Source organism: Grammomys surdaster, unplaced genomic scaffold, assembly GCF_004785775.1.
Source record: "Grammomys surdaster isolate TR1022 unplaced genomic scaffold, NIH_TR_1.0 215, whole genome shotgun sequence".
Classification (NCBI taxonomy): domain Eukaryota; kingdom Metazoa; phylum Chordata; class Mammalia; order Rodentia; family Muridae; genus Grammomys; species Grammomys surdaster.
The window spans coordinates 5,522,445-5,540,891 of NW_021604660.1; the positions used below are offsets into that span (position 1 = coordinate 5,522,445).

Below are 18,447 nucleotides of genomic sequence, written 5' to 3' on the forward strand. Positions count from 1 at the left end.
GCCCAGTAGCTACAAATACTTGTTGCTCTTTTCTGAGGATCTGGGTTTGGCTCACAGCAACCACATTAGGTAGCTCAATCACCTGCCCCTCCAGGTCCAGGGATCTGGCAACCTGGCCTCCACAGGTACCTGTTCATGATGTGCTTTACATAACCCACACAGGCACACATATACACATACTTGTTTTAAATCTTAAAATGGGAGAGGTTTTTAATCTGTCAGCACACTTTAGCTGTTTTCTTTTGTTAAAAAAACAAAAAACAAAAAAACCACATGAGCTTTTAAAAAGAACTTTCTGAAGAATGGAGAATTTATCAGCAAAATATAAATATTAGAGTGATAAACTGTAAGTATGCAACTAACCAAGATATCTAAGCATTCTCTGGCTTAAGAAACTGGACAGATCCTAATAATTATTTAAAGCCAACAGGAAGATGATTCCTAACATTTAATGCTGAGCAAATCACCCTGCCCAGACAGGGTCTCTCCATGTAGCTCATTCTGGCCTCAAAAATCATCATTCTGCCTTAGTCTCTCAATTTAAACCTGATGCAACACCTTTTTAATATTTTTTCTTCTTCCCAGATAAGGTGTCCCTAAATATCCCATTTTGCCCTCAAAATTATAATACTACCTTGCTTCAGTTTCTCAAGTACTGGATTATAGATGTGTGTATTATATGCAGCAGAAACATCCATTTCTCAAGACTAACTTTATGTTTCAGATATTTTTATAAATATTGCTATTCGTCACTAGAATACTAATTACACATGGCATTACTTTAGACTTGCCTTTTGTCATTTCAACTCTGAAAGGTGCTTACCTGGATCTGCACTCTGTTTCCTGCAGTGATGTTAGAAATGGTCCAGCAGGCTTCCTTTCTAATTGACTCCTTTGAACTACCCAACAAATGTAAAAGGCAGGGCAATGCAGAACAATTCAAAATGACCTAAAATAGACAAGACAGAAAACAAAAAGTATTTTAATATAAATGCAAAAATCTTCTGAATTACTTAGAAATACAGAAATCAATCTGAAAAACAAGAAATAAATTCCTCTCAACTTTTTTTTTTTCAGGTTCAGTTGTGCCTTTATTGACTTAGTGCATCAGAGTGTACAGGTGTCCTATAATGGAGGCTGCCCTCTGAGAAGCATTTTTAAAGCAGTATTACCGGAATCCTTACTGATCACACCATAGTTATAAAAAAACCAGGGACATGACATACACAACCTACACAAGACAGAGCCGTGAGAATTTACACAGTGTAAAATAACATTGAGGGTTAGCAAGGACAGCTGAATGCAGGGAGGGGTGGGGTGCCTGTGAGGAGCTAGGTTGAGAGGTGGCTCTGTTTGCTTCCATCCATGACAGCAGGCAGCTCTCACTGAGATTCTCAGACCACAAGTAAGTGACCAAGGATGGTCTGAGTGTCACAGTGGGCTACATGCAGGTAGCAGGAAGCAGAGGCTTGCTTTAGTTGGAAGTGGCCATATACGTCGGTCAAGAGCATGTCTCCTGTTGCTGTTGCCTTCACAGCTGGCATGTATGTACTGACATGAAATGGGGAGATCCCAACAGCTGTCAGAACCACCCTTACAAAGACAGTTAGTTACACACTAACAAATAGCTGTGAGCCAAGTCCGGAGTGAGTGCATTTGGACTTCTAGTCTACCATTTGACAACTGCAAAAAAAACCAGTTCTTTCCCTGAAGTAGGCATGAATCAGACAAAATCCAAACCAAGAGAAACACACTTTGCTCTGCAGTCTCTTAAGAAGCTGGACCAAGCAACCCCTGGGCAAGGTTGGAACTGGACTCTGAGCAGTGGTACATGTGGTAATATCTAGACAGCAGTGAGTAAGCATCCCTGCACTACTGTGGGAGAAATGGTGTGGCTGGCGGTCAGGACCAGGACCCGGACCTGGCTTAGAGGGATATCTTACACACCTGGCCTGTTTTGGGAAAAGCCAGAGCCCTCTTGGGACTTCTGCTAGGCAATCTGGGCTAAGGGACTGTTTAGAGGGACTTCTCTCCTTTGCAGTTAGCAAAACTTACTTAGAGCTAGTATAGTGAATGGTTCTGTTTTCCACTAAAGTGTGAACCAGAGACATGCCCTTCAAATACACAAATTAAAGTAACTTAGCTATAGCATTATCAACATAGATTGTATTTTGAAGAATATTACCAAGTAGAAAAGATTGAAATTCAAGATTGTGAACCAGTTATGATTCTAGTCATACCCATAGAAATACATGCAAACTTCGACATACAAAACTATTTGAAGAATGACTTAGTGATAGAAGATTCAACCTCATTTTCAAAACTGACTGAATATTCATTCTCAACATACATTTCTGTAACATTAGAAAAACTTTCAAGTACAGAATAAATCTGTTCTGTTCTAGTTTGACAATTTAACTTTTATAATGAAGTATCTATTCAAGTATGTGGCACATGCCTTTAATCCTGGTCTCTGAGTTCAAAGTCAGTCAGAGCTACTAATAGACTCTGTGTCAAACAAAAACCAACCAGCAGTCAACCAGTGTCTGCTTTGTCCTTATATTCACTTATATTGACTTAGTGAAGGTGGAAGGTTTGGAGCAGTGGTACACTGAAAATTTAGCTGGTGAGCGCAGTGTATACCAATGCAGAGTGCTACTTAAAAATGGGTATTATCAACTGCTACTGATTACTTAACAGCTTTGGTGAGTATTTAAATAGAATTCAAGCCTAAATCTGGAGTCAATTCTAACATCTTATTCTCCAAAACAGGCATACTTACACTTAGTTGGCCACCAAGTTTCCTTGCTATAATAATCTTTGGTCTCATAACTGAATCTTAAGCCCTATAACCTATTTATAATAAATCAGTTTCTATTCTAGTTGAGTTTAATGGTTCTTAAACACACCTCAAAGTCTCTGCCTCTCACATTATGATCATGTAAATCTCGTCTCATCTACCATATCATTCTACTTGCTCAGTTCCACTCATTTACAGAAACTACAGCTTCTCATCATACTCATTTTTATAAAATCTTTATAGCATTTTCTGGTTGATCAGCTCATAGTACATGTATTTCCTTGTTAGTTTGCTTTAAGAGTTTCAAGCTCTACTGACTGACCTAACTGGGCATCTTGTTTTATTTCAATATGACTTTTACCTACTTAAGATTCTGAATCCTGCAAGCAGAACACCTAGTGTACTTTGCACTGACAGAGCTCTATGATAGTACATTCCCAATAAGGTAACTGAAGTTGAAAACTGTACTTACTGCCACAGATGCCTGTATAATTATCGTAATAATCAACTGATATGAAAGATATAAACAATGTGTCATAAATTTTGAACTCACCTGTGTTTGAATATCATCACCAGTTACAATATTACCAACTGCTCTTAATGCAGGTGATACAACTTTATAGTCATTGTGCCTAAAAATAAAAATAAGAGGTAAGTTAGAATTTATATAAAGTTGCAAAAATAATACTGAAAACTTCCATATTCTTCACTCAGAGAACCTTCTCAATTTTCACTTGACATCCTGTTAATATTTTAAAAACAAAACAAAAATCTAATCCTATATCATACATGCTAATATAATCTCATATCTTATTGTGTGACATATGGGTTTGTCTCGTTGTAGTACTTTGTCACTAATTAAGGTCATGTCATTCTTCTTCATTAGTCCTAATTTCTCCTTTATATTCAGTATTTGATGCAGAAATACTTGAGACCATGTAAAAACCCTATTCTTTAACCTATTTATTTTAGATATTATAATTACATTTCTCCCTTTCTTTACTTCCCTCCAAACCCTCTCATATACCATCCCCTCTATCTTTCAAATTCATAGCTTTTTTTTTCACAAATTGTTATTCTAAGCATGTATGTACATGTCTACACATAAACCTAAATATAACTTTTTCAGCCCATATAATGTATGTTCTCAGGGCACCTCCCCCCCACCCCCCGCTTTAACCACTAGAAAATTTTATTTATATATATTTGAATTAGTAATTATTTGTATTTTTTTTTACTAGTTATTTTGTAATCCTATCATCTCAGCCATATCTACCTATTGACCCACCCACCTATTTTAATGCGGACTCTGGGCTTGCTGCTATTTATTAATTTTTTGTTTTGTTTTGTTTTTTTTGTTTTTTTCGAGACAGGGTTTCTCTGTATAGTTCTGGCTGTCCTGGAACTCACTCTGTAGACCAGGCTGGCCTCAAATTTAGAAATCCGCCTGTCTCTGCCTCTGCTATTTATTAATTTATAATACATTACTGTAAATTATTGCCAAGATCACTATTTTCTGTGTTCACCTCATTTTTCCTCCTCCAGAATCTAACCATTCTCTAAAAAACTGACTTTCCTTAAATAAACAGTGATAGTTAGAAACCAATAGCTGTGCCCTCAGTGTGCTGAACATATTTCTAGAGGGGTCTTTACTCCAAGAACTGTAACACACATATGCACACACATACTTAAATTGCTCCTTATTTTGACAGCCATGAGTTTACACTGAGGGATCTTATTCTAATCTAAAGGCTTTCTCTCTTCACATTTTCTGACTAGAAGTTAACTGCTTTAGTTCACATTTTCTTAAATACAGATAATCTGACAGACAGACTACCAGGTCATAATTTTTTGGCTCCAAACCTTGTTCTGGCTGCTTGTCTGCCCACTAAGGTAGAAACCACTCTCAAACTAGGGTCTTGGCCATTCCACTGTCCCTATCTATCTTTCTCTGATACTGTCCTCATAATGGAATGACAATCCTTTAATACAACTCTGTTCTTTGTGTCACTTGCTTTACTGAGGCATAACTAATGACTTTTTCATTTTGGTCTGTTGTTCTTTGAGACAGGGGCTCACTATATAGCTCTACCTGGTTTGGAACTTGCTTTGCTTAAAACTCAGAGATCTGCCTGCTTCTTCGAGTGCTGGGACTAAAAGTATGAGCTATCATGCCTGGCTTACTACTAATGGCTTTTTCACAAACAAAAAAAGACAATTGTAAAAGAAGGCTGGAGGATAAAGAAGCTGTAACATCTTTTTAAACAAAAATTTCTTTTTATTTCTTTGCATGGAAGAGTTATGGTTTTAAACACAGGTAATAATAACTGGCCAGTAAGAAAAACATCATGGAGACACTAAATGAATTTTCTGGCTTTGTAAATAAGTTAATCATTGCAATGAATAATAAACTAAACTATTGGTTCTGGGAGAGCAAGAATTTTGTTCTCTCCCTAATAACACCTTTGGTGCCAAAAGACATTCTTTAAATACTCACTGAATTAAACTTCTTTTAAAAGAACAGGGTTCATTCATACAGAGATAAATTTATAAAATAATTTTCTTGCATTTCAGGATATAAATTAAAGGATTATAGCTACTCTAGAAAGGGTAGAGTTGGTAAATTTTTAATTCTTCCTAAAGATAGAGACTTTGAAATGCTTAAGGCCATGATCTCAACTGTTAAACTTAATACAGAATCATGCAGCTACTAAGCAAAAATTATAGTTACATCAGAAGTTCCACCAATCTTCGGCAGACTCCAGAATCAATGACTACTTGAATTTTATCATTGGGTCCATCAGAGAGGTAAGAAAGGGCCCAGCACACATCTGCTAACACATCTGGATCACTGCTAAACAACAACCGTGACAAGACATTTAAGCAAGGTGAAACCTGAAAGAAAAAATGAGTTAATATTTAATTATTTTCCTTATTTAATATCAAGGTTCCTTAGCAAAATGTAGAAATTTAGATTAAAACCAAAATCTATACAATTATAGTACCAGAGAATTCTCCATTATTTTAAGATTATATGAGGTATGAGTATCAAAATGACTATAGTTGCTATTAATTGGTTATAAACTGAATATTTTAAAACAATAAAATATGTATTTGATATCTATTTAATATATATTTAATATTTAAGTCATATATATATCAAGACTAAAAAGTCTAAATGCTTCATGTTCACAAACTGTTTTAAATTAATTTTTAAAATTTATTACATGTACACAACTAAACTGAATACTCTTGAGTAGCAAAGATAGAGGAAATGTAAAAACAAATGATCTGAAAGGTTTTAAGAAAGAAGTCATTACTAATAGTATAGGTTTATTTTCTTTTCTTAGCTTTATTTTAAGATGCTGAGGCTCAAAGTTAGTGCCCTGCATATGCTAGTGAGCTCTAAAACAAATTATCTTTCCTGGTCTCAAACTTCAGTCTCCTGCCTCATGTAGGATTACAGGCATGTATGTGCCACCAGGCTTAACTCTAGTTCTTCTTACTGTAATGAATAATGTCATATATCTTCAAAAAAAAATCAATAGGTGTGTTCAGATGCACACCTGTAATCCCAGTTCTCAGAAGGCCAAGGCAGGAGATTGGAGACTTTGAGGCCAGACCTTGCTACATAATGAAATACTGTCTGAAACTAGCAAACATAAACCAAAGAGAACACCAACTAAGAACATGACAGAAGAAATGTCTTAATCTCCTCCAGCACCATGAGTGTTTTAATCCCTCTTATTACTACAACTGAGCACAGGGAAGTGAACAATGAGCAAGGCACTTTACAGCTCTCAGTGACTGTTTCTAAGCCTGGGGAAGAGAAGATTAAATCACATCAATTCTGTGATCTTCCCTCTCTTCCTGCAAGACAGCCTTAGCTCAAATACTATTTGCTAATTTCTGTGGCATAAAAAAAATTAACCAATATCTGTATATCCAAATGTCTTCTCTTGTAAAATGCACATAATAAAGAACTGTTGGATGTGTAAGAATGTATATAGTAGCTAAGAGAAATATCTAGCATACGAGAATTACTCGATTATCAGCTCATTTCTCCCCACTATCAGTACTGAGTCTTTTCCCAATTTATTTTGAATTTTTTGTACTGCCAGCCTCACATATCCCTTAATCTCATCCCTCAGATACAAAGTAGTGGCTTATATTCTCATTCTTTCTCTGCTGACAATACATTCTGAGCCACCAGTGGATGCCTAAAATCATGCATAGGTCTATATTGTTTTCCTATACACACAGACACAAATATAATGTCTTTAACCAAGTACTTGTCAGGCACTGAAGTTCAAGTTTTAACAAAAGAATCATTTTAGTTCTTTATAATTTTATGGATAGATGATTTCCCCCTTACCATATATTTCAATAACCTCAACATACTTGTTTTCTTTTATTAATCCAAAACTTTCACATTTCATTTAAAAGAGAAGCACTTCACAGCGTGAGTAAAAAATTATTGGTAATGGGCTAGGACAGCAGAAAGTTTCATAATGGTGTGTAGAAAGGAACGCAATTTAAAGCTTATGAATTACTTAATTCTAGATTTCCCATCTGACATTTTTAGACCAAGAATAATTGAAAACTCAGAAATCAAAACTATAGATAAGATAATGTAAAATGCTAGGTATATATAGGTTTCCCTCTACCTCTAATGACTGAATTAGTACATAAATGGTATCTTCTGAAACTGGTTATCTCTGCCACATTCATTCTCTAAGGATAACTGTAGGGCTCAGATATAGAAATCGTCTTATGGAATACACGTATCCATCCATAAGTTATTGAACAAAATTAGGGTTTTTTTTTTTTTTACTTTCTCAATAACCATGCCTCCATTACTGCAAATAGCCTCCTTTTTCCCTCCCTCCCTCCCTCCCTTTCTCCCTCCCTCCCTCTCTCTTTTTTAAAAAAAGGCAATGCATCAAATAGCTTGTTTTAAATATATGTAGTTTATGTTCTATGTGTATGCATGTTTGCCTGCATGTTTCTCTGTGTGTATCACTTGCGTGCCTGGTGCCCTGAGGCCAGAAAAGGGTAGGGCATCAGGTCCCCTAGAAATGGATTTACAAATTGTCCTGAGCCTTAATCCCCCAATAACACAGCTTAAAAAAAAAAAAAACTATATAAATGTCTAAGTTTGGGCTGGAGAGATGGCTCAATGGCTAAGAGCACTGACTGCTCTTCCAGAGGTCCTAAGTTCAATTCCCAGCAACCACATGCTGGCTCACAACCATGTGTAATAGGATCCAATGCTCTCTTCTGGTGTGTCTGAAGACAGCAACAGTGTTCTTGTACACATGAAATAAATAAATAATAACATAAAATACAGAGACAATAATATAACATTAAATAAATAAATAAATCTTTAAAAAATGTCTAAGTTTAATAAACTCGGGATAGTTGATATATGTGTAATTAAAAATGAAAATACTAGGGTCAGATATTGTGACACATAACTTTTATCATGGTGTTTGAGAGGCAGAGGCAGTTGGATCTCAGGGCAGCCAGGGTCACATAGTGACCCTGTCTCAAAAACAACCAACAAGACAAACTCACAAAGTTCTTGTCAGAAACAAAGAACAGTAACTAACATAAATTTATCTTTGAGGAAATTAGCAGATACCTAAAATCTTGCCAACAGTGATGAAATTAAGTAAAAAATAACTGAAAAAGGAAGACCCCCTGAACACCCAAACCAAATGCTTACAGAGAGGGGTGCCAATAATAAAAAAGCCAACTTAATCCCCATAACCAAAATGCCCCCCAAAGTCCTCCTGTGCAACAGAAGGCAGGAGACACAGAGCTGCAATTCACAGGCAAATAGATGGAACTAGAAAATATCATCCTGAGTGAGGTAACACAGTCACAAAAGAACACACATGGTATGTATTCACTGATAAGTGGATATTAGGAAAAAAAAAAGCTTAGAATACACATGATATGTACAGACAATATGAAGCTCAAAACGAAGGAAGACCAAAGTGTAGATATTTCAGTTCTACTTAGAAGGGGAAAAAATAATCACAGGAGGTAGAGGAAGGAAGGGACCTGGTGAAGGGTTAATAGAAATGTCACTTCTAGCAGATTAACAGTAAAAGAGCCAGGAGAGCAGCTCTGCTAGTTCTAGGGCTTTGTGCTCCAAAAACAAGAACTTGGCTAACCACAAAGTAGATGATGTAAATGATATGGTTGAATAAGATTGAGCCTTGAGAAAAAAAGACCTATACTTCCCCATGATTGTTTCTCGAACCCTGTCATATGCTGAGTAATGGGCTGGCACTTTCCCCATGACTGTTCCCTGAACCCTGACACTTTCCACAGTTACTCCTCTCCACTCCCCCTGGGTTGTGTTTTTTTCCTTTAAATACCCTACTTTCCCCGAGCTGGGGGTCGAGCTCCTCTGCCTCTGCGTGGGTTATGGGGTCTCGGCCTCAGCGCACTGATTGAAATATACCTCTTGCTGTTGCATCAAGATCGGTGGTGTCTCTGAGTCTTTTGAGTGGTCGTGAGTTCTCGTGGCTTGAGTTGGGGTCTCCCCTCCCTGGGGGCCTTTCACTGGGAGGGAGAGAGGAGGAGGAGGAGGAGGAAGGAAAAAGGGGGGAGGGTAAGGTCAGATGTGGGATGAGACAGGGAGATGTACAAAGGGTCAGGAAATTGAACAGAGGTGTATAACAGTGGGGAAGGGGACCTGGGTATAGTCACTAGAAAGTCCCAAATGCCAGGAAAGCAAGAGGCTCCCAGGACCCAACGGGGTGATATTAGCTTTAATACCCAAGAAAGGGAAGAGAGAACCTGTAGAGACCATTTCCAGAGGTTAGGCATGCACCGCCCCTTGTTGAGGAATGGGGCCACCCACCCATCTCAAAAATATTAACACAGAATCGTTCTATTCTAAAGGAAATGCAGGGACAAAGAGTGAAGCAGAGACTGAAGGAAAGGCCATCCAGATACTGCCCCACCTAGGGATCCATCCCATCTGCAGACACCAAACCCAGACACTATTGCTGGTGCCAAGAAGTGCTTGCTGACAGCCTTGTATGGTTGTCCCCTGAGAGGCTCTGCCAGAGCCTCACCAATACAGATACAAATGCTTGTAGCTAAGGACTGAGCATGGAGACCCCAATTGAGGAGTTAGGGGATTAGGACTGAAAGAGCTGAAGGGATCTGCATCCCATAGGAAGAACAATAATGTCAACCAACCAGAACCCCTAGAGCTGCCAGGGACTAAACCATTGGTGGTGTAAAGAGTACACATGGACGGACTCACTCCAGCTGCATATGTAGCAGAAGATTGCCCTATCTGGCATCAATGGGAGAAGAGGCGCTTAGTCCTATGGAGGCTCGATGCCTCAGCATAGGGGAATGCTAGGGACATTATGTGAGAGTGGGTGAGTAGGTGAGGAAGCTCCCTCATACAGGCAGGAAAAGATAGGGTTGGGATAGGAGTTTTGTGGAGGGGAATCAGGAAAGGGGGATAGCATTTGAAATCTAAATAAATAAAATAATCAATAAAAAATAGAAAAAAGAAAACTATAATCTAAAAAAAAAAAAAGAGATAGCATGTGAATAAAGTTCAGACCCTACATCCTACTACAACAGGTGACTAGACTTCAAAGGCAATGATTAGTGTTTCATTTTAGTACAAAGGGAAAACAATATGTAAGCCATATGCAAAATGAGTGGGTGTTAGGCAAAGTGTAGGTTATAACAAAGTAAGGAAGGGATCAGAAACCAGGGAATTTATGTAAAATATACCCATGATTGTGACAACCTCCCTTGTACTATCTAATTCTCAGCAATCCTGGAACTAGTTGTGTTACCTACACTATACCTTATCTTCTAGCAAAAGAATGTAAAATCTGTCTTGGAAAAAAATATATATATTCATAAACACTCGAAATGGAGTTAAAGGCAGCTTTGCTGCCTTACACGTATACCTATCTTCCAGTGAGTTTTGTGCCTCAGTCCTAAATGTGTCCAAACCTAAGGATCAGCAGATAACAAAGGAGAACAACTAAGACAAATAATAATCTGTAAAGAAAATTGAACAGTTGAAAAAAAACAGATAAACAAGAAGAAAATTCACTCTTTTTTTTCTAATATAATTATTTTTATTTGTATGTATACTCTGTGTGCATGCACACCTGCATGCCAGAAGACAGCACTAGATCATGTTACAGATGGTTGTGAGCCACCATGTGGTTGCTGGGAATTGAGCTCAGGACCTCTAGAAGAGCAGCTAGTGCCCTTAACCACTGAACCATCTCTCCAGCCCCATCACCAAAAAAACAAAAAAAAAAAGAAAAAAATTACTTTAAATTAATATAAATTACATACTATGTCAAAAGGAAAGAAAGGAGAATAAAATAATGGGGTGAGAGAACTCAGGGCTATTGATAGATTACAACATAAAGTACACTAGTCAGTACAGTGCTCTCAAAGTTGCACTTCCAAAGCAAAAGCAACAAGAGAAGCAGCTGGTGTTACAGAGATGGAACAACAGGTCTTGCTCTTGCAGAGGAACAGACACTGTAACTTCTAGCCTCCACAGACAGACAAACACACAGAAATGAAAAAAAAATATTTTAAGGAAGAAAATCAGCCAAGTGACCAATGTAAAAGGCAATATCCAGCAGGGTAGAGCAGTGAGCACAGGAGGTCAATGGAGCCCTGGAGAGGAGAGTCCTGAGACATTTTAGTGGATGCACGATCTCAAAACTGTTTTCCTAACAATGTGAAATATAAACTGTGTTTTTTATTTTGGTGACATATGCACTAATGGATAAAAATAGATGATAGGTAAAAATATCAGCACCTGAACACAATTCAAGGAAGAAATAGCAAAAAATCATTATATTCTTAACCTCTGGCAAAGAGAAACATTCGGAAGAATCACCTTGAACTAGTAGTGAAAGATAGGAATTTCATTAAACTCGCCCCTTGCATTCATGCCCTGTATGCATGATTTATCAGACGAGATGGGAAACATCTATATATCACTGCTACTCAGAGAAATATTTGGGTGGTCTGAAAAAGCACTGATTGAGTCACATACTCAATTAGCCACTTTTCCACACTGAACTCCATTTTCACTTAGATGATTTCATCTTATTAAGTCTTAAGTATTTGAAGGATATTTTAGAAACTACAAAGTGTGTCTGTTGTTTCAAGAACTACAGCTGACTGTATTTCTTACCAATGATAATTTAGGAATTCCATAAATTAGAAATTTAGAAAACTTGCATCTTCTCCTGTTGAGTCTGACAGCTTCCTAATACTGATGGTAACAATGGTGAACTTTAAAGAAAAAAAATTATATATATATATATATATATATATATACACACACACATGCTCCAATAATAATTTAGGGAGCCCTATTCTCCAAATGGGGAAAAAGTCCCTTTCAAGTTCAATGTAAGATTAATGAGAAGAAAAAGTTCAATGGTGGAATTTTAAACATCTCAATGAGAGGAACTCTTTAAGAAACTACCACTCAGATAGGCTTTGATTACATAGGCCTTTACCCCAGGTAACTTTATGGAGTTCTAGGGCAGCCTGGTTTAACATTTTTAGTCCAGCGTAGGATATACATGTAAGGGGAGGTTCTTGGTTCTTGATTTGTCAATAAAGAAGGCTGGGGGCCAATTGATGGGCAGAGGGTACAGGTGGGACTTCCAGGTCCCAGGAGGAAAAGGCAGACACAAGGAAGGAAAGGGGCCATGCTTTGGAGGAAGGATGCAACAATCATGTAAAGCCTCAGGGGTACCTAGGGCCTGTGGCCTCTGCTACTGGTGAGTGGCCAAGGATGTTTGGCAAGGGCTAAATGTTTGGCAGTCACTAAGTTTAGGGCAGAAGGAAAGGCATGATTTTCCAGGCGTGACATTGTGTCTAGTAGGGAAGTTATAAAATAACAAAACAAGCTGTGTGTGTGTGTCTTTTATCTAGGGCTTCAAGGGTCTTGGGAGTGGGCTGGTAGTGCGACCCCTCCCAGAGCAAACAATCCCGGAGCTAAAGGAAGGAAAAACAAGAGTCTCAGGAAGGGCTAGAAGCACAGCTGCAGTCCGGGGAAAGGCAGTATTGATATTTAATACTACACGCAACATACACAATGAGGCCTTGTCTCAAACAAGGATACCACTCAAGTTTTGGCACAGTATCAAAGAACATCCATTCACGATTATCAAAAGACATTATATTCTTCAGCTAAGACAATATAGCACAGCAAATTAGTACATAGGAAGAAACGTCACTTGTAAAACTGTATGAGACACAGTGGTAACACCTGAAATTCCAGTAAGCAAGAAGACTACAAACAAGTTCTAGGTATCTTGAGCAACATAGTAAGATCCTATTCAAAAAACCAAAAAGTTAGCTAGGCATTTGGTACACATATTCATTTCCAGCACTGACAGGCAGAGACAGATGAATCTCTCTCTGTGAGATTTGTGCCAGACTGGTTTTTACATAGTGAGTGCAAGACCAGTCTGAGCTAAATAGTAGACCCTGTCTCAAAACAACTGCAACAAAAGGCTAAGGATATAGCTCAGCAGTCAAGCACAAAAGTTCCTAAGCTCAATCACCAGACCCACACAAAACATTCTCAGGTCAGAAAATTTAAATCAATACTAATGCTCTCATAAAAATCCCTCTTCTTTTGAAAGGCGTTTTTTATAATAAGTATTTATTATAAATAAATAAGTATTTATTATAAGTAATATATAATAAGTATTTATAGTAAGTATTTAACATATACTCGACTTGTTTTTATTTTTATAAATGAATTAGTAAATATTTAAACTTTTCATAGTTTAAATTTTTAATCTAATTATTATTACATGTAATTATATAAAAAGAGAATTTGGATCCTGTGCTAGCTTGAATGAGAATGGCCCTATACACTCATATGTTTGAAAATCTGGTCCACAATTGGTGGAGTTGGACATTTTTGGAAAGGATTAGGGGTTGTGGCCTTGTTTGAGGAGGTGTGGTATTGGGAGCAGGCTTTGAGGTTTTAAAAGACTCTTGCCATTCTCAGTGTGCTCTCTGTTTCTGCTCTAGTCAGCATGTCTGCAACTTGCCTACTTTGGTCTTATATTATGGACTCTAACCCTATGAAACCATGAGTCCAAGTAAATGCTTTCTTCGTAAGTTGTCTTGGTCATAGTTTCAGCAACAGAAAATTCACTCACAAACATCTTCTGTGCATTGCTTTTGATAATGCATATTCCATGACAGGTAAGAAAGGCATTCTTGTCAGAACGACCTAACACAGGCTCAGTCTTGTTAATGAAATAAAAAAGGAGGAGAGGTGGGGAGTCTTTGGGGATGCTCAGCAAGAATATGACATAGGTTCTTTCCAGCTCCTGGCTATTATATATAAGGCTGCTATGAACATAGTTGAGCATATGTCCTTGTTATATGTTCGAGCATCTTCTGGGTATATGCCTAGGAGTGGTATAGCTGGATCCTCGGGTAATGCTATGTCCAATTTTCTGAGGAACCGCCAGACTGATTTCCAAAGTGGTTGCACCATCTTGCAGTCCCACCAACAATGGAGGAGTGTTCCTCTTTCTCCACACCCTCGCCAGCATCTACTATCACCTGAGTTTTTAATCTTAGCCATTCTGACTGGTGTGAGATGGAATCTCAGGGTTGTTTTGATTTGCATTTCCCTGACGACTAAGGATGCTGAACATTTCTTTAGATGCTTCTCGGCCATTCGAGTTTCTTCCATTGAAAATTCTTTGTTAAGCTCTATACCCCATTTTTTAATAGGGTAATTTGGTTATCTGGAGTCTAATTTCTTGAGTTCTTTGTATATATTGGATATTAGCCCTCTATCAGATGAAGGATTGGTAAAGATCTTTTCCCAATTTGTTGGTTGTCGTTTTGTCCTATTGACAGTGTCCTTTGCCTTACAGAAATTTTGCAATTTTATGAAGTCCCATTTGTCAATTCTCGACCAGGAGCTGGAAAGAACCCAGATGTCCTTCAACTGAGGAATGGATTCAAAAAATGTGGTATATTTACACAATGGAGTATTACTCAGCTATTAAAAACAATGAATTCGAGAGGTTCCTAGGTAAATGGATGGAGCTAGAAATTATCATCCTGAGTGAGGTAAGCCAATCACAAAAGAACACACATGGTATTCACTCACTGATTATTGGAAATTAGCCTAGAACCTTGAAATGCCCAAGATGCAACTCACAGGCCACATGAAGCCCATAAAGAAGGAAGACCAAGTGAGGGTGATTCGGTCCTTCTTAGAAGGAGCAACAAAATACTCAAGGGAGCAAATATGGAGACAAAGTGAGGGACAGAAACTGAAGGAGGGGCCGTCTCAAGACCACTCCACCTGAGTATCTATCCCATGTGCAATCACCAAAGGTAGATGCTGATGTGGAAGACAGGAAGTGCATGCTGATAAGAGCCTGATATGGATATCTCCTCAGAGGCCTTCAAGAGTCAGACATATTCAGAGGCAGATGCTCACAACTAGCCATTGAACTGATCATGGGGTTCTCAATAGAGGAGTTAGAGTGAAGACTGAAGGAGCTGAAAGGGTTTGTGGCACCAAGAGGAGAGCAACAATACCAACCAACCACAGCTCCCAGGGTCTAAACCACCAGCCTGGGAGCACTTAGGGGGGGATCCAGGGCTTCAGCTGAATATGTAAAAGTGGAGGGCCCTGCTGGGCATAGGTGGAAGAAGAGAACCTTGACCTCATGAAGGCTGGATGCCCCAGGGGGTGGGAATTTTGAGGGTGGGGAGGTGGGAGTGGGGGGGTGTAGATAGAGGTTACATCCACAGAGAAGAAGGAGGAGGGGCGAGGGGATTGGGGGTTCCGAGGGGGTGGTGGGGGATGGGGTAAGGGGACAACATAGGAAATGTAAATAAATCATCCAATAAAAAAAATAAAAAAAAAAAAAAAAAAAGAATATGACATAGGACAAGGAAATGGGCTGCTTGACAGAAATATGACATTGGCCAAGGACAAGGAAGTAGGCTTCAGGCAGGAATCTGACATTAGGCTAGAACAAAGAAGTAATTTCAGGTAGAAATCTAAATCTTAGGCTAGAACAAAGAAGTAATTTTAGGCAGGAATCTTAATTTTAGGCACAAGGAAATAGGCTTCAGACATAAAAATGACTTTGGGCTAGAACAGGGAAGTAGGCTCAGATATTTTGGTCATCCTGATAAGCCCTTAGAAACAGTGATTACGAGAGTGTTCATGAAATTTTGTTTATTACCTTGCTTATTCTTTGACTATTTGTGTTTATTGTCTTGCTTGTTCCTGGACTATTTGCATCTATTGTATTGCTAGTTCCTCAACTAGAACTGACCTGAATATTTGCATGTAATTCAAATGGTATAAAAGCAAAAAGGAGGAGGGGGGAATGGGATAGGGGGTCCTAGGGAGGGGAAATGGGGAAAGGGGATGACATCTGAAATGTAAATAAATATAATAGCCAATTAAAAAAAAGAAAAGAAAAACTGACAGCATGAATACTAGACTACAAAAAAAAAAAAATGGAGTGGAAGAAACCCTAAGGTCAAAAATACTAAGAATCATCTTAGTTGTTTTCAGCAGAGAGAAGAGCTAACACAAAGCATGTTGTGTGAATCTGGGTAGCAGCAAACAATCTAGTACAGGCAGAAAGTGAGATGTAAATAGGACATGAGTCAGTGAGATAACAGTGGGTTGCTGTATGACAATTCTTAACAGAACTTTGATTTAAACAAAGTTATCTTGTTCTTTAAATAAAATGGGGCAGTCACTGGAAACAGAGGTGTAGCTTCAAATTTGTAGATCACTCTTGTTGTTTTCTTGAGAAGAAAAAAAAAGATAGATGAGATAGAAAACAAGGAAAACAAACAAAAATTAAAAATAGAAAGATGATTTTCTAGGAAGCTATTGCAATATCCCTGGTGATAAAAGGTACTGTGTTCTATAGTACAAGGGGGGGGGGTGATGGAAGGAGAAAGGGTGGGAGAGAGAAAGAGCAAGAAATGGGGGGTGGAGGGAGGCTGGAGGGATGAGTAATAGACTTCCTCAATATATTACTTTGAAAAACTTCAAACCGACAGAGGCTTTGCACAAAAATCACAATTTAAAAAAAATCAAATAAAAATAAATAAAAATAAAATCACAATCAATACTAACATGTTAACATTTTGCCACATTTTCTTTCTCTTAACATTCATGTATAAGACTTTTTAAGTGTATTTGTTTATACATATGTACATTTGTCTTTTTTCAGTGGGAGAGTTAGCTTGTGGATTACAAAAAAAAATCATCATGATACTTCATCTCTAACTGCTTTTAGTTTATATATGTTTCCTAAGAAAAAAAGTGCACTTTACATTTTTCTACAATATATTTACCATACCTACACTTTGGTTTGGTTTTTCTTGTTGTTGAGAAGGGGCCTCATTAAGTAGTCATAGCTGGTCTCCAATTTATAGGCTGGCTAACAAATTCTGGGATTAAAGATGAGCCTCCAAACACCTGGGACACTACAAAATTTAGCATCATGTTATGTAAGGTATCAGTCACATTAAAAATTCAAATTTTTTTAAGTAAAATGTATCTTGATCCATAATCTAATATTTGTCACCTTGCACAAAGCTCAAGTCCAAGTGGATCAAGGACCTCAACATAAAACCAGATACACTGAATCTAAGAGAACAGAAAGTGAGAAAGAGCCTTGAACTCATTGGCACAGGAGGAAATTCCCTAAACAGAACTGCAATGGCTCATGCTCTAAAATCAAGAATTGATAGATAGGACCTCATGAAACTGGAAAGCTTCTGTAAGGCAAAGGACACAGTCAATAAGACAAATGAGCAACCTACAAATTGGGAAAAAAAATCTTCACTAACCCCATATCTGATAAAGGGCTAATATCCAAAATATATAAAGAACTCAAGAAGCTAACCACCAAAGAAACCAAATAACCCAGTCACAAAATGGTGTATAGAACTAAACTGAGAATTCACAACAGAGGAGTCTTGAATGGCTGAGAAGCACCTAAAGAAATGTTCAAAGTTCTTAGTGATCAGAGATATATAAATCAAAAAACGACCCTGAGATTCCACCTTATACCAAACAAAATGGCCTCAGGTGACATGTTGGAGGATGTGGAGAAAGAGAAACACTCCTCCATTGTTTGTAGGATTGCAAACTGGTACAACCACTCTGGGAATCAATCTGGAGTTTCCTCAGAAAATTGGAAATAGATCTACCTGAAGGCACAGCAACACCACTCTTGGGAATATACCCAAAAAATGTCCCACCATGCTACAGGGGCATGTGTTTCACTATGTTCATAGAGGTCTTATTTGTGATAGCCAGAAGCTGGAAACAATCCAGATGTCCCATGACAGAAGAATGGATACAGAAAATGTGGTTCATTTACACAATGGAATACTACTTAGCTTTTAAGAATAAGGACATCCTGAGTTTTGCAGGCAAATGGAAGGAACTAGAAAATACCATCCTGAGGTAACTCAGACCCAAAAGGAAATGCATGGTATGTACTCACTAATAAGTGGATATTAGCAAAAGAAAGAAAGGAAGGAAGGAAGGAAGGAAGGAAGGAAGGAAGGAAGGAAGGAAG

General features: G+C 38.0%; 1 protein-coding gene across 2 annotated transcripts in view; it reads right to left on the bottom strand.

Annotated features, from left to right (window-relative positions):
- The window catches only part of Kpna5 (karyopherin subunit alpha 5), a 56,138-nt gene that overhangs the window by 7,394 nt on the left and 30,297 nt on the right, over positions 1–18,447 (bottom strand). For both annotated transcript variants that reach the window (XM_028772589.1, XM_028772590.1), the window contains exons 9-11: positions 5,532–5,695; positions 3,354–3,432; positions 824–949 (exon numbers count right to left, since the gene is read on the bottom strand). In XM_028772589.1, the coding sequence (XP_028628422.1) occupies positions 824–949; positions 3,354–3,432; positions 5,532–5,695 (369 nt within the window). The remainder of the gene's footprint in view (positions 1–823; positions 950–3,353; positions 3,433–5,531; positions 5,696–18,447) is intronic.